Source organism: Hypomesus nipponensis, chromosome 7 (genome assembly GCF_054491055.1).
Source record: "Hypomesus nipponensis isolate SF chromosome 7, ASM5449105v1, whole genome shotgun sequence".
NCBI lineage: Eukaryota > Metazoa > Chordata > Actinopteri > Osmeriformes > Osmeridae > Hypomesus > Hypomesus nipponensis.
The window spans coordinates 9,315,715-9,331,689 of record NC_140367.1 but is presented as its reverse complement, the minus strand read 5'-3'; the positions used below and the strand labels follow the sequence as shown (position 1 = coordinate 9,331,689).

The 15,975-nt window shown below is 45.1% G+C and overlaps 2 protein-coding genes and 1 pseudogene across 2 annotated transcripts; 1 reads left to right on the top strand and 2 right to left on the bottom strand.

The window, feature by feature from the left end:
• Positions 1 to 369: 369 nt before the first annotated feature.
• On the bottom strand, positions 370 to 2,650 carry LOC146276665 (pendrin-like; annotated as a pseudogene).
• A 1,995-nt stretch (positions 2,651 to 4,645) lies between these two features.
• LOC146276664 (macrophage mannose receptor 1-like) lies at positions 4,646 to 7,903 on the top strand. The gene is made up of 9 exons (XM_084701521.1): positions 4,646 to 4,684; positions 4,862 to 5,134; positions 5,386 to 5,524; positions 5,675 to 5,781; positions 6,065 to 6,421; positions 6,518 to 6,865; positions 7,011 to 7,061; positions 7,174 to 7,560; positions 7,666 to 7,903. The coding sequence occupies exons 1-9, from the start codon at positions 4,651 to 4,653 to the stop codon at positions 7,677 to 7,679; spliced, it is 1,710 nt and encodes a 569-aa protein (XP_084557647.1). The 5' UTR covers positions 4,646 to 4,650; the 3' UTR covers positions 7,680 to 7,903.
• Positions 7,904 to 9,153: 1,250 nt separating this feature from the next.
• LOC146276663 (bestrophin-3-like) lies at positions 9,154 to 15,571 on the bottom strand. The gene is made up of 10 exons (XM_084701520.1): positions 15,078 to 15,571; positions 14,213 to 14,307; positions 13,729 to 13,816; positions 13,438 to 13,583; positions 13,076 to 13,230; positions 12,414 to 12,491; positions 11,486 to 11,638; positions 10,651 to 10,731; positions 10,333 to 10,484; positions 9,154 to 10,228 (listed from the first exon to the last, which is right to left on the bottom strand). The coding sequence occupies exons 1-10, from the start codon at positions 15,227 to 15,229 to the stop codon at positions 9,304 to 9,306; spliced, it is 2,025 nt and encodes a 674-aa protein (XP_084557646.1). The 5' UTR covers positions 15,230 to 15,571; the 3' UTR covers positions 9,154 to 9,303.
• Between the last annotated feature and the right edge of the window lie 404 nt (positions 15,572 to 15,975).

Sequence of the window (15,975 nt, the reverse complement as noted above, 5' to 3'; positions counted from 1 at the left end):
TGCAATGAAATACAACTACTACCAGTGTTACAAAATATTGTAAAGTAAACAGAAAAGTAAACAATCGACTGAGCTATTCCGGTGCCTACCACAATCACTTCAATAGGAATGGGGACGTAAATCTTCTGCTGGAATTTGGTGTTGACCTCCTTTACAATCATCACTACAACAATAGTAACCAATCCGGCGGCGAGGTCGGGTAAGTTGCTCTGTCTAATGTTGGTAAACAATCTACGAGCGTCTGAGTAGAAAGGAAACCCACATGGAAACATGAACGTGAAACACTTGTGCACAAATGATAAAGTATGAAAACATGCAACAAAAACTGACTGTAAAACAAATCTACTTTGTCAAAAGGGCAATAGCATCTTATGTATCATTGCTCAGGAAATCCTTTTTGTGAGAGTATACAGTTTGTGAGTGCCCCTTATTCCTGGCCTGATATACTTCAAGTCGCAGGGCAGCTTGGACACTCTCGTACACCACAGAGAAGAGGCCGCTATGGTTGTGGGTGGGCACAGACAGGACAATCTTCAACTGGGAGATGAGAGCAGGGAAGGCTGCCGCTGTGGTGAACCCTCCCACTAGGGGGTCTGACAGTTACCACACCAGGAAGCCCACCTGGAGCAATCCCATCACCACCTGGGGGTCGGTTACCACAGAGACAAGGGTGGCACACTTACTGTATAGCCAGACACATGTCCTTAACAGAAGCAAAGCAGAACATTCCCTCAAACAGCATGTGTCTGTCACTGGACAGTTACTAGTTACTGTACCTGGAACAGGCCAACCAGCACAGTCATGGTGGAGGCCACCATGATCCTGTAAGCCTCCAGGTCTACCTCTATCCCATCAGCCCTTGTTCCATTCACACTGGTGCTATTCGCAGGAAATGGTCATCGGAGGTAAGGGTCAACACTACCGATCCCACCATCAGACATGTGACAAGGAAGGGCCCTGCATGTGGACACAGGTCAGTTACATGACATGCATGACTGACATACTTGAATGAGTTCAATGTGAAACATTCTTTATGCAAGTAATGCAGAGAATTGGTCTTGGTCATTGCTTGTTGGTCACTGTACATGTCAGTCAGGTCCCTACCCACAGAGATGTGCCTGGACGTGCCCAGCAGGAAGTAGGTGAGGATGGGGGAGAAAGCAGAGTAGAGTCCATACACTGGGGCCACAGACACTAACATGGCATACACCAGGCCTGGCGTGCAAAAACACACACGCACAGGAAATTAATCTCACTGCTGTGGTGAGAAGATTTACATAAAGAGCTGAATGTTTCAGAAGGCAATGGCACGGCACACATACTGTACCTTGCAAGCTGCACACCAGACCAGTGCTCCCACCAGAAATGACATCACTGGGAAGCCACTCTCTGATTGGATATTTTGGCAGCCAGTCCGAGACAGAAAAGATTTCTTTCACCACCTTCAGGACCTGCCTACCTGAGCAGCTGCATGGAGGTTATAGAACAGAATACATTACAACTGTAGTGTACACATTCTACACACAGACACCCCCACACATGCACACACTCCCTCACACAAACACACACACAAGCATACACTGACCCTCCACAGCTGCTCTTCAGCCTCTCTCTCAAGGTCCCTGGTGGTCCTGTTGGAAGGTAGGGTTGGAGTAGATGGGTCTGGACACAGAGTAGTGGTCTTCTGGAAGCTGGGGTCCATGACTGTCTGGACACGCCTGGAGTAGAGACACAGACGTTCAGCAGTGGTTTAGACCTCAGATGTCCTGCATGCTGTAGCTTGATGTCACTCTAAAAGTGACCCTAGGAGCCGTTGGAGAACTAAGATCCCATTTAAAGAACAAAGAGTTTAAAAGGTGAGCTCAGTGTGCCATAGAAAAACCTACAATTCATAACATAGTAACCCTCAATAGCAGACAGCAGTGGATTAAAGTAATAGACCATACTCCTGATTGAAAATGGTGGTTCATCTTTCTCTCTCAGATTCAGAAAGGGATTTATTCACCATGAAAGTTTGCACAGACAAGGAGTTTGCTTTGGCAGGAAGGTGCATACAATAAACATATTGGAATCTGAAATTTAAATATGTGGTCTAACTATACTAAGAGTTAGATTGATTATCAATCATTGATTATGCTGTACATTTGGGTCAGTGGAGGTCTGGGAACTCTCTCACAATCAAGCCTAACATCAATGTATGCCACTACAGATGTTCTCTAAACAAGTGACCCCAACCCTAACTTCCCCAACAGAGACATGACATAAATTGCTGACCTGACATGTTTAGTGTCCATACATTTGCTAGACCGATTTCCATACTTATTTTATTATCTCTTTATTGGCCTTGCTAGACTCTATTGGCTCTTTCTCTCTCTTTCTCTCATTATTGCACTCCCCACCACATGCACTGGGAGCTCCATCCAGTGGTGTGAAGCTTAAATGAGGGTATAGAGAAAGAGGGGGGTCTAGGGAGTTGCCTATCCCTGTGCAGCTACTGAAGGAATCAGAGAAAATTGTCCTGTGTGTGTGTGTGTGTGTGTGTGTGTGTGTGTGTGTGTGTTTAGGTGTATGTCGATGTAACTATGAAGGTGTAACTGATTAAAACAAAGTGGTACTTGACCAGGCTCTCCAGCACAAACTGTCCAGTCATGCTCATCCTCAGGTCAGGAACATCCTAACATCTGACCAACTAAATACAGAGCGTGCGGTCCACTGCTAATTAACAAGATACTTTTCACCACGTCAACCACCTATTCTTTCTTCTACTTTTCTGGCTCCATTGAGCCATGTAACGTGACCAACTTAGTATTGTGATAAATGGGGTCTATTGGCCCAGCAAAGACAATTAAGCATTGATTGGCGCACCTGGGGGTGATTTGAGGAGCGTGTATATAAAGATCTTGAGGAAGGTAGAGAAGGGCAGAACCGTGACTGGGCCATAGAAAGAGCAGGCTGTGCGTGGCCGAGCGGGGTGACCAGAGTCAGAACCAGAAACTGATGCGAGCGGGAGCTAGGGGTGCGCGGAGTCAGGGTGACCAGAACCAGACACTGATGCGAGCGGGAGCCAGGGGTGCGCGGAGTCGTGGTGACCAGAACCAGACACTGATGCGAGCGGGAGCCTGGGGTGCGCGGAGTCGGAGAACACGGATCCAGGGAACGGCGGCCAACAACGGGACCAGTTCCACGTTACCTCAACGGACGGGGTGGAATACTGAGTAGCCTACGGCGTACACCAGCGCGACGCTACTCGTGCATGCCACTGTTTCGGACCTTTCTGTCGCTCGCCGCAAGTTAAGTGGTCACCAGTACGCACTACTACACGTTTGGAGCCAGCAACTCTGGGGACTGGGTTCATTGGGCTGTGGACATTATTTTAATACGGGGCTGGGCGCGTAGGGCTCTGGGTTTTTAGAGGGACAGCGCTAGGCTGCCGGGTTGGTTGTTTCCTACAAGTCTACTTACAGCAATAAAGATATATTTTCTACGAGCCAGTGTGTGCATTGTTCGATTCACCTCTCCCCCATCCTGTACAAAAGTACGGCCCGCTACAGTATTTGTTTGGTTCATAATGAGCTAACATTTTAAAAATATATCATAAGATGTGTATGTGGTTAAGAGGTAGTTTGTTGGAGTTTGTTGTTCTGCTTCATGTGGGGACAGTGAAGAGGACATTCAGGAAATGGTCTGGGCTGAATTAGAACTCAGGCCTCTGTGGTAAGGCCTTAGCCTGTGTGTGGCACGCACACTACCTGGTGATCAAACAGGGCATTTACATGCACTCCAACCTCCAGAGACAAACAAGTTTTACTGTACTGAAAATACGTTTGAAATTCAAAACGTATTTGCATGTAAATGTAGTTGAACAAATGGAAGCCATGTTTCTAAAGAAGGGAGGAGAGAAAGGTGGATCTGTAACCTGATGCTCTGACTGTGGCTGTATCTGATGCCTCATCCACTGACCCCACTCAACTTGCTGAGAACGACACACACTAGGTAAGTGTACTGCTAGGAGCCGTCTGAAGATACAAGCTAGTCATGTCATTAAGTCTTTGGAGTAGTAAAATAAGTTTTTTGGTGGTTGTTTTGTTGGAAAAAGAATGTTTACACATACAGTACATATTTCAAAAACCTTTTCTTTGTAATGAACTAGTAAATTTGTCATGAACTACCACCTGTCATTGTATGCTGTACTAAACATTAGCATAAGACCATTTATACCACATTAACACAACTTGGAAAAATGCGTTTATATATATAATACATAATTTAGTGATAAAAGCAACACTAAATAACAAATCAGAATTTTGGTTGTACCAAAAATGTGTTGCCAGAGGGTAGATATTAGTTTGGTAGTCAAATTCATCTAGTCTTCATTTCTTGTTTTTTCTTGTTCCTTCCCTGTTCTCAGATAATCTCTACCTACTGTTGATTTCCTTGTAAAGTGTTAATGCACACTCATACACATTTGAATGTAGTCTCAAATGTCTTCAGAAAAAAGTATAGTTTTGAAATTGATTGCTTAAATTAAGGTTTGTGATACAAATACACAGTATCCATCCACCACATACACATTAGCAATATGTGATGATTAATATTTAGTAATCTTCACTTCAATGTATGTTGATTGTTTCTTCGGTTTATGTAGTTGCAATGTTGCAGCCAACCCTTCTGCTCCTGTTGCTGGGTAAGAAAGCAGTTATAAATACTTCCATCTTTGTTGTCTCTGTTCAGGAAACAACTGGCACACAAAATCCCAGCGATTCTTAAGATGCATTTTTAAACCTAATGTCATTAGTTTAGTAGTGTAAACCTACAACATCTAACCCTATACATGTTATTTCACCTGTCACTATAACCACAGCAGTCAGTGACCTACCTGTGTGTCGGCAGAAGATATCTGAGGTGTCTGTACTGGAGGGCTCCACTGTGACTCTTCACTGCCCCACAGCTGGGGGGGGAGAAATATACTGGAGACGATGTTGTGAACACTGTGAAGATGATGCCTCTACAACAACAGACATGATAACCGGCGCAAAGAAACTTATTTCCAATATTCATTCAGAGCATAGTGGGGCATATTGCTGTAATATTCACGAATCTGACTACTGGGTTTACAATCTGACGGTGGTGAAAGGTAAGTGATGTGGTGGGGATGATGATAATGATGACTAAATGTAAATGTGGTGCTACAATTACTGCTGGCTGCACATGTACCTATTATGATGTTCTTTTTACTACAGCAGCACTCCACATGTCGTACTGTGTATTTCTCCTATGGGAGATGTTCACTATCCAATGTTTCATCTCACAACTGTGTGTGTGTGTGTACGTCTGTTATTTCATGTTAAATTAAGTTATGCATTTTTTTTAAATAATCTGACACAGGTTGTATAAGAGGCTTCATGTCCAATACAGACTTCACTGGAAATGACATTTCCAAGAGTCCAGACTCAACAGCTTTGAATTGTAGAGAAAACTGCATTCATTCAGACCGTTGCCAGTTCTTCACATTTGATCATAACATGTAATGTGTTTTTATACTTTGTGTCATGGGCTAACAAACAATTTAATTATACATGCAGTTCAAAGATCACAAAACAGCACAAGTTTGTTTTCTGGTATTTGTGCATGGAAATAATATTTACTGTGTCTATATTTTGACTTCTATCCACAGAAAGGTATGCTACCTGAAGGCCTCACCTGCTGGTACAACATTGATAAATATAACATATTCAGAGACCAGAACCTCAGGCTATTCTTTGAGAAACTGCAGTGGTATAGGTGAGTACACACATCCATCTTAGAGACACGAGATTTATGAGTAGTTCTTCTGTTGGAACTGTTAGAGATCTCTGCTATAGTATACAGTACAACAATGTCTTGGTAGGGACAGGATGTCTCCCAGCCTAAAGTATGTCTGGCATGAGAGACACAGATGCTTATGTCATTTGTACTGAATACTAAATATACATTTTACCATATTTGTAGGTGTTTCCGTGAACTGTGTCTAATTGCCCTCCACATAAACCAGAATATATTGATCATTGTTTAATTTTTCAAACAGTGATCTACCCTGCCAAGAAGTACAAACTTGTCAAAAGGAGAAAAGACTGGACGGAGGCAAAAGCCTACTGTAAGAAGCACTACACAGACCTGGCCAGCATCCACAGAGCAGCAGACTGGGAGGCTGTCACACAAGAGCTGAGAAACTCCAGAGGAGTCTGGATTGGTCTCCACAGAGAAGACTCTGAAGAACCACGGAAACCATGGAAGTGGTCAACTGGGAAGGACCTCATGTACTTCAAGTGGCAAAATGGATACCCGACCATCAATGGACATAAATGTGTCTATTCTAATCAGTCTACTTGGTATAACATACCCTGTAATGCTACAAATATAAACACATATGTGTGTCAGGATGGTAGGTGTTTCTTAACTATTCACCTAAAACATTTGTTACAATTTTCTCACTTTTAAAATGTGGATGCTCATGAAAATTCTTATTTTTCTCTTAAAGTTATTCGGGTAAATGGAAGAACAACTAAAACATATGAAAACGTTGCTGGAGGTAATATACATACTATGTCGGCTGCTCAGTTGGACTGTCAGAGTCGAAATAAAACTCTGGCCAGTATCCTCAACCAGGAAGAGCAGGAGGCCTTTGCTGAAGTGGCTCAGTCACAGGACAATACATGGATTGGGCTTCATTATGATCAGACCATCAACAAGTGGAAGTGGTCCAGTAAGGAGCCATTTGAAGCATGGGCTGATTCCATGAAGGGACGAAAGGATTGTGTGAAATACTCTGACAGAAAATTGAAACTTGGCGAGTGTCATAACAAAAAGCGTTTCTTGTGTTTTGAAGGTAAGTTTAAATTTCAGAAGAAAATGCAGTGAATGGCACCACTGAATCTTACCACTTCTTCTACATCTGGTAATGTATCTCAAATTATAGTTCAAGTGAATAATCTCTTTGATCCTGATTTTGCCATTTGTTTCTTCTGATGCAGAAGAAAATGCAGGGAATGACACCCCTGAAGACCCTAACACTTCTCCACCTGGTACTTACTCAACCCTCTCTTGTGACTAACAAAGAAATTGAGTGGACTGAGTTATTTCCTGCATGTCAAAGTGTGTGTATGTGTCTAAATTGTTTTGGTCATATCCATGCAGACTACCTGCACTACTACAACACATCCAAAACCTGGCTTGCTGCCCTGGAGTTCTGTAAGGAGCAGAACTCCACCCTCGTCCACATAACCAACTCCACTGTGCAGGATGATGTGACCAGGCTCCTGGACAGTGAGGACCTGGACAGTGAGGATCTGCCTCGGGGAGTGTGGATAGGGCTGGAAAGGTACATCTTCCAGTCTAACGCTCGCTGGGTGTGGGTCAGTGATCCGAACGTGACTTTTACCCAGTGGCACCACTGCTTTCCCCTCAACACTCCTACCCTCTACTGTGGTAAGATGATCTGGACTGAGGATGATGATGACGATGACGACACACTAAAGTGGCTGGGTGCCTCTTGTCAGGAGGAACTCCCTTTCATCTGTCAAGGTATGTTAAAGATCATAGCACAAACAGACTGATAATGCTGTTTTTGCGTTGTCTTATCACAGAGTGCTGATCTATTTTAATCCAAGTTATTTCATGTACTTACAGATCTGCCCCACTAGAGGGCTCTCTACATCTCAGTCTGGACTGGAGGATCTCATTAACCACAAACCCAGGATGATGTGATCTACATTTTCCCTTTAATAAAATTAAGGATCATCATAAATTACATATTGCCTGTATTACTAAATGCATAGTCATACAATATATATTCAATTATTATGTTTGCATCTAAATTCATTTATTCAAATACTAGAATTTTGTGAACCATTGTTATACTTTTAACTTTCACTCTGTTTTGACTTTGGGTATAATGGGCATTCTTTGTGTGTTTTGCTTTCAAAATAAAGGTCATTTGAGTTTGTCATCAACTAGTTTTTTTGAACTTTTTTGTATGCCTTTAACCAAGCAGGGAACAAGGATAGGAGCATTTGTAACAAACTTACTAATCGTCAATGTCAGAGCATGAGAGTTCCTGGTCTTGAATAAATCGCCCTGTTAACGTTGGTGAGGATGACTGGATGAAAGCAACATGCTATTTCACTAACCCAGCACCCCTCAGTCATAACCAGTTCTACTTGTGTTTCAATGTGCTATTACAGGAAATCAGGAAATCAGTGAGAGAAATCAGTTTCTACGATTAGTTTGTCTGACTGAGGAGAACTGTTCCTATTCGATCTGTCTGTCTGTCTGTCTGTCTGTCTGAAGCAGAGCTGATAATAGAGGCTGTAGGTAAAAGCCTCCCACTCCTGTGTAGATGCTGGACACACTGGGATTAAATGTGGAAGACACTTTAGTAGCCTAAAGTGTTTCATTCATATTTGTGGTCGTATTGTCAAATCAGCTATTGGGCTTGAACTCTAGAGTACTCACCCTTCAGGTTCACCATCGACTCTACAGCAGGGGGTCAGGATGTCTCAGAGCAGCACCAGGACTGATCTGGCAGCTGTGCAGGACCTCTACACCCAGTGGTTTAAATTTGGTTTGAATTTTCATATGAATTTCCTACTTGTGGATACTAAAGTTTACCTTGACCTTGACCTTAAGAAGAAGCCTGTTATCCACTCTAAAGTTAGAACTTTTGTCTAGGCAAAATGGAACTCACAATATCCAATAATGAAAAACTTGTGTAGGAGACATTTAAGGATTTACCATCATGCTTCCACGTATATGATCATCCCAACCAATAGATAAGGATTGATCTTCATATTACTAAATAGTTTCTTGTGTTCCAGGCGTGTAAGCATGTCTCCTCTTACACAAGTAGTTTTCCATGCCCTTAGTTGTGTCCAACTATGGATCGTTCAGTAAAGAGGGCACATAGGTCATGTTTTATTTAGTTCCTTGCTCCTCAAGTTCAGGTTGAGGGAGATGTCTTCAGGAGAGTCGAGCAGGGATATCAGGAAGCGTAGCATTTGGGCCTTTCGACCACAGGCTTGTTTTAAGCTTGTTGACAAACATACTTAATTATGCACACACGTTCATGCGCACACACACTGAAAATGAATGATAAATGAAATTAATACACAACGTATGTCCACCTTAAATATTAATATTTTATAGGTACAGCAGTACCAATAAATACACAGCATTATCTTTACAAATAACTGATCGAAAGTGCAGTTTCCCTAGTTGAGGCCTATATTGTTATAATAAGGCACGGCAAAGATAAACATTCCCAGAATGTTACAAGTTCTGTGATTGGGAGCCGTCCGTGTGTCCTTGACTGTCAGCAGGTCCCTGCTTCTTGTCACCCTCCTCATGGCTGGTGGCCTGGACATCAGTGTCTGGTGATCTGGGCAGGGCAGGTTCAGCTGGCAAGTTGGCGGATCTTTTGAGGCTTGGGGTTTTCCTCCCCAGTACCCTGGGGCTGGGCAGGCTACGAACAGAGCTCATGGAAGCCTGCCTGGACAGCTGGAAGGACAGATGTCTGCACCGGGGCCTGGCCCTGTCTTTGGGGATACTCCAGCGAAACTTCTTGGGGCCCAACTGGGTTGAGCTGTACACGGGGTTATCCAACCCCAGAGATACCTCCACGGGGGACGGCTCTACCATAGTCCCAGGCTTCGGCAAGGCCTGCTCTGGCTGTGAGCTACCGTTCTGGAGAAGCAGACCTCCAGACACTATCCCATTGTCCATCGTCTTTGGGTCGCTGTGACGACCACTATTGTCCGTGTCAACGCTGCTGCTGAAAGGCGGGCTGACCACCACCGTGGGAAGGTCTGTGTAGGAGGGGGAGCGCGAGCGAGAATTGGTGTCGGGGGAGGAGGGGCCGCTGCTCACCTCCTTCAGAGTGCCCAAGGTGTCCAGGGCATGGGGGGAGTGGGGGTTGGAGGTGGGAGGAGGGAAGTGGTTGGATCTGGGGAGCGAGGACCCCTGAGTCTGTGAATCGTCTGTCCCAGGGTGCACTCTGCAGTCAGATACGAAGGGGAAGAACATGCTGGAGATGTCACTGCTGTGGCGTTTGAAGGCGTGCCGGGGCGGGACCAGCTCTGGGGGGTCCTGGACGCTGAGGAGACGGCGCACACGGCCCAGAACAGACTCCTGCCGGTGGGGATGGAAGTCGCTGAGGTTGGTGTCGACCTCCTCAAACTGCAGAATGTCTGATAGGCTGGAAGCAAACAGCAGACACAGAATAAGAAATCCAGGAAATGATCAGTACGAGTGAGACATGTGTTTTGGGCTGTGAGTGTGCGTGCGTGCATGTCTGCTTACCCCATGTCCGTGGTGGAGCCCAGGAAGGAGGGTATACAGTATTCAGCAGCTGCCAGTGTGTACGGCGGTCTGGCATCAGAGTCATTCCAGTAAATGTCCTTAGTCATCCTGGGAATGCTCATGTGCATCTCATCCACTGCCAGCATTGATACCTAACAAAAACCTACTTGGTCAATAAATCTGTCACTCACACCCGACACACCAATCATTACATCAGGCAGTCAGTAAACCCCCCAAAAACTATTGGCCAAGACACATCAGTCATACTGTTCACTTGTATAGAGGCTGTAATAAACGAGTATAGGAGTGGACTCTTACCTGTAGATTCCTGTCGATACACCAGTTGGCTTCAAAGTCATCATCATCCTCGCCAAACGGATTGATCAACTGCTCCGCTACCTGGAGAGGGGAAATAAGTTGATTGTTTGGACAGATTTCAACGCGCACCAACTGACAGTGCGTTTGATTGATAAGTACAGCGTATAGGGAGAAATGTTTGGACGAGTGACATGGACATCTGCACGTCATCATTTTATGCCACTGAACGACAATGTTTTCGACTGCCCACGTAAAAACGCTCTATTCCTGCTGCTGCCTGGGGCTGTCTAATCTTCCATTAAACACAACAGCATCTCCTCTCTGTGGGATCAGGCTTCCGGATAGACAGACAGGCAGCGGTCCTTCCAAATTAGACCCACTATCCACAACAACACGAGCACAGCTGCCACACTGGAGCACAGCACACACTGGAGCACCAGAACCAAGCAGTCAACCCAAAAATAAAGGGCTCGTCTGACGGAGGTGAGGGCAAATGTAAGTGTCCTAACAGAGGGGTGTGAAGGAGACGGAGGAGGAGGGCTGAGGATTGGTCAAAGAAAAGGTTCGAAACGAAGGTGGGAGGACGTGTTCTGGTGGTAAGCAGGAGGGGTTCAGGATGGGGAGTAGGCTGTAGGTGGTAGGCAGGGTGGGGAGTAGGCTGAGGGTGGTAGGCAGGGTGGGGAGTAGGCTGAGGGTGGTAGGCAGGGTGAGGAGTAGGCTGAGGGTGGTATGCAGGGTGAGGAGTAGGCTGAGGGTGGTATGCAGGGTGAGGAGTAGGCTGAGGGTGGTAGGCAGGGTGAGGAGTAGGCTGAGGGTGGTAGGCAGGCATGGGTACCTTGAGCCATCCAGAGTAGAAGAAGAACTGGAGCAGGGTGAAGATGGGGACATACAGGTCGAGGTCGTGACCAGGGTAGCCCTGCGACGGGTCCAGGAACTGTCTACCGATGATGCAGGCGCAGAAGAACGTGTACACTGCTAGAGTGACTACCTAGAGGGAACGAGGGAACGAGGGGGGGGGGATTTAAGGAGGAGGCGGGAGAAATGAGGAGAGGGGGAAGACAAGGGAGGGGTTGGAAACAGAATCAGCGACGGAGAAACGTTATGCTGTACATGAGGTGGATGATCCAGTTTGTATAAGGGGGGAGAGAGAGAGAGAGAGAGAGAGAGAGAGAGAGAGAGAGAGAGAGAGAGAGAGAGAGAGAGAGACAGACAGACAGACAGACAGACAGACAGACAGAGAGAGAGAGAGAGAGAGAGAGAGAGAGAGAGAGAGAGAGAGAGAGAGAGAGAGAGAGAGAGAGAGAGAGAGAGAGAGAGAGAGAGAGAGAGAGAGACAGATTAGAGAGCAACACAAGCTCATTATCCAGGGGCTGAGCTTCCCATCTTCTGTATCTGCTCCAGTGTTATGGCTCTCTGCGGTGATTATTACGGGCAGTTCAGCCCAAATGTGCCCATTGCCAAAGGTTACGGATGTATCTCCGGTGTAAGCTTAGAGACCTAATGAGCCTGGTGTCAGGATGAATCCGGTTTGGAGGATATGAGAGGAGAGAAAGAGACAACAGGGATTTGAAGGAGAGAGTGGAATGGAGGCGACCGTGCCCTCCACACACTCGCTCTCTAACACAGATGAATAAGGACATCCGATAGGGGAAATGAGACGCCACACTGACTGTCCACCACCAGTGGATGCCCTGAAAACGAGAGAGAGACTGGAGACTGGAGAGAAAGTGCGTGTGTGTGGTTATCTGTGTGAGTGAGAGTACCTGTGTATAGACTAACGGAATCCCAACCCAGTTGTAGCCAAAGAGAGTGGAGCACCAGCTCCGAAACTTGTTCATCTCCTACAGAGGGAGATATAGAAAGAGAGCAAGGAGGGAATGAGAGGAAGGGAGGAAGGGAAGGACGGGAAAAGAGAGGTAAGGACAGACAGAAAAACAAGGTGGGAACAGACAGTGTGAAGGGTACAGAGAGAACCCACTAGCATGTTGAGTTGAGCTCTGCAGTAAATGACTATGACATGCACACACATACAAACAGAAAGTTATTTTAACAGACAGACGTACTGAGCAACATGAGTCACGGTCTTTTTTGGAATAAAGGTGGCAAGCCTAGTCAGCCTCGGCCCTGAAGGTCAGAGTGTTTTTATACCGCGGTACACGCGGCACACAGCAAATAGATCCGCTTTCTTGGAATGCAAAAACAGTTGAGGATATCGCCTGAGATGACCTGTTAACGTGTTTGAAATCTGAGGTCCGTTTCTCAAGACCTCAAGAATAGCACGTCATAGGAGGGTAGGGTGCAGCACCACCCAGCAGAACGGCGCATAGTGAGACAGAGAAGGACAGAGTCGAGTAAAGCACAGTAGAGCAGAGGACATAGAGCAGAGTAGAATGCCGTGGATCCAAGCAGAACACATTAAACTGACGTTGAGGATGGTCTGGAGGTCCACGCTGTCCTTGATGCGTCCCTCCTTGCGAGCCTTGGAGGCCAGGTTGGAGAACCAGACCACTGGGATCCAATACTTCAGGTGGGGGGATTTGATATTATCGAAAATCTTCCTCTCGTCTGCGGACATGAAGCCTGCCGAGAAAACGATGAGGGATGAGAAAAGAACGTGTCGAAGGAAAGGCGGAAGAGGGCAAGCAGGAGGCGTCATGTAGTTCGTAGACCATAGGGGTCGTACGAGGGTCATACCTGCCTCCAGCATAAGGTTGGGAAGTGTATGGTTAGGGCAGGGGTCATGTAGAGGTCGCAGAGGCCACACAGGGACTCCTGTGAAGGTCGTACCTGCTTCCACCACGTGGTCCATGGTGGGAAAGCGTTTGCAGACGGCCGTGCTGACGGAGCGGAAGATGAGGAGGGATGTCAGGTTGACGTAGCGCATCAGCGTCCTGCGCAGCAGGCGGCCATGTTCATCACGACCCTGGACACAGCTGGAGGGACGGAGCGAGAGAGAGAGAGAGAGAGAGAGAGAGAGAGAGAGAGAGAGAAGGTGTGGAGGTTAGTGTGGACGAGGACACCCAGTCAAACAGTCCAAAAGACGGACAGATGAATAGACGGGTTGATGGACGGATAGACCTGGAGATGAGGAACATGAGGCGGTCAGGCCAGGGTAGGTTGACAAACTGGTTCCACCAGCGGTTGACTGTCAGAGTGACATAGAACCCTGGAACATACACACAGGATTACGCAACACCCTGACGTGATGCAGGGGCACTCTGGCACTGATGGCAAATGAGGCTCCATTTTCCCTGGTTTTCCTGCCCATCCTCTAATGATTTATCCATTTTAACTCAATTACACAGTGCAGTGTCCCAGTAGAGTCAGTTTGGGGGAGGGGTTAGAACAGCTAAAACCATCATTTTCATCTGGCTTCTATGTTTCATAGACAGGTTGGTAAAAGTATGTACAAGAACAAATGCAAGAGATTTCTCTATTGGACTAAATGTTCGGTCTATAACCACACCAAATGCCTACACAAACCTTATTCTATTGTCGGCTACTTATAACAAAACAATACCTGTAATTTATAATGATCACAGTTCAAATCATTCAAATTTACCAAGCACGAAGGTAACTGGGATCTGTTCAGCATACTTGTCACAGTAGAGGGAAAGCTTCTCAAATAAACGCTTCTGAGGGTCCGACAGAACCAGCCTGTGGAGACACATGTTGACGGCATTCTGTTTATGGCAGTTCGAACCTAATGTACTCTCTAAAACCCAAATAATGAGAAACTATGGGATATTTATTTGTACTGAACAGTTTGGGCACAGGCCACAGATAATAATTATGAATGTTTTATTTATTTAAATTGCATAACTGGAATCTAACACCACTTTGTGTGTGTGTGCATGTGTGTGTGTGTGTGTGTGTGTGTGTGTGTGTGTGTGTGTGTGTGTGTGTGTGTGTGTGTGTGTGTGTGTGTGAGGGGGGGGGAGGAGGTTGGGGGGTCAGTGTACAAAAAAATATGTTTGTGGTTTTCCCTAAAAACATTATTACAGGCGTTCCTGTAAACCTAATTTAACTACATAAGTAGGCTCACAGTTGGTTACACAGTATACAGTTTATTTGGATCGAATTGACATTAAAATTCACAATGTTCACAATTAACTATCGACTATTTAAAATGTTTAAAAGCTTTAAAAAACTTGACGCCTTGGTATGACACTTATAATTAAACAGTTTACGACTAAGGCTATTCATTTTGGAATTAAATGTTTTTTTTGGTTAAGATAATAGTTTTCTAATGGTCTTCTATCCTAGAGAATAATAATTAAAAAAAACGTATAGATTTGTATGGACTTTTCTGAATAAACATTTAGTGATTGAACGTTCTTGTCAAGATTTCTTAAACATTTATATTAATTAATATTTCAAATGAGTCTAAAAAAGACTGAACATGATAAAAAGGAGAAGTTAATTACCTGTACACAATGCTCAACACGGTGTATAAAAGGACAAAGACTATAAACTCCCGGTAAAGCAGTTTGTATATGCTGCCTTTCCATCGAAGCAGCAGTCGGTGGAAACCGAAGAAGGTCGCGTTGGCGACTTTACTGGAGTAAGTCACCGTCATCTTCAATCACCGCAATAAAAAAAAGTTATCCGGTTGATATTCATCAAAATCGGTGATAATTCGGTGTCAGTGATTGGCCCACATTAAGTCATCCGTTTGACAGTTCCTTTGATGTTTACAGAGAAATCTCCAAATCTGTCGGTGTCAGTCAGTCCGCAGGCATAAGTCATAAGGCGACAGTAATGCAAACCACAAAACTGCTTGTGTCCATAATGACAAAGTACAAATACATAAATTACTGGATAGTAAATCAAATTGTGATGGCATTATTTTCTTCTTCTTCTTCTTTCATACTATTACTTCCATAGACAGCCTGCCTGCAGTGTGCTGTAATGTGGATGTTAATTATTAGTCAGGTTGGGGTTATTAGTAGAAGACCAGTCAGGATTTGAACCTGTTGCCTCTGCCAAGAACGCCCATGAACGTGATGCGCAACTATGCAGAAACACACACACACACACACACACGCGCGCACACACACACACACACACACACACACACACACACACACACACACACACACACACACACACACACACACACACACACACAGAGAGAGACTAAAAATTACACACGTGCTGACCCAGGCCAACAAAATCTAAATTTACCATCTCTGTAGCCATGTCTAGTTTTTGCTTAACTGTGCAGGAGGTTTTGCGATATTCTAAACAGCTCTATGGATCTCTGAGGACAACATTTATGAAAGAAAAATATGACGTTTTAAGGATGAAGTATAAAATGGTTGG

Coding starts and splice junctions, on each gene's coding strand:
- LOC146276664 (XM_084701521.1), top strand. CDS start 4,651: ATGTTGCAGCCAACCCTTCTGCTCCTGTTGCTGG. Junction 4,685..4,861: donor CCTTCTGCTCCTGTTGCTGG/GTAAGAAAGCAG, acceptor CTATAACCACAG/CAGTCAGTGACCTACCTGTG. Junction 5,782..6,064: donor GAGAAACTGCAGTGGTATAG/GTGAGTACACAC, acceptor TTTTTCAAACAG/TGATCTACCCTGCCAAGAAG.
- LOC146276663 (XM_084701520.1), bottom strand. CDS start 15,229: ATGACGGTGACTTACTCCAGTAAAGTCGCCAACGCGACCTTCTTCGGT. Junction 13,584..13,728: donor CTCATGTTCCTCATCTCCAG/GTCTATCCGTCC, acceptor CCGTCCCTCCAG/CTGTGTCCAGGGTCGTGATG. Junction 10,229..10,332: donor GGCTCCACCACGGACATGGG/GTAAGCAGACAT, acceptor GTTTGCTTCCAG/CCTATCAGACATTCTGCAGT.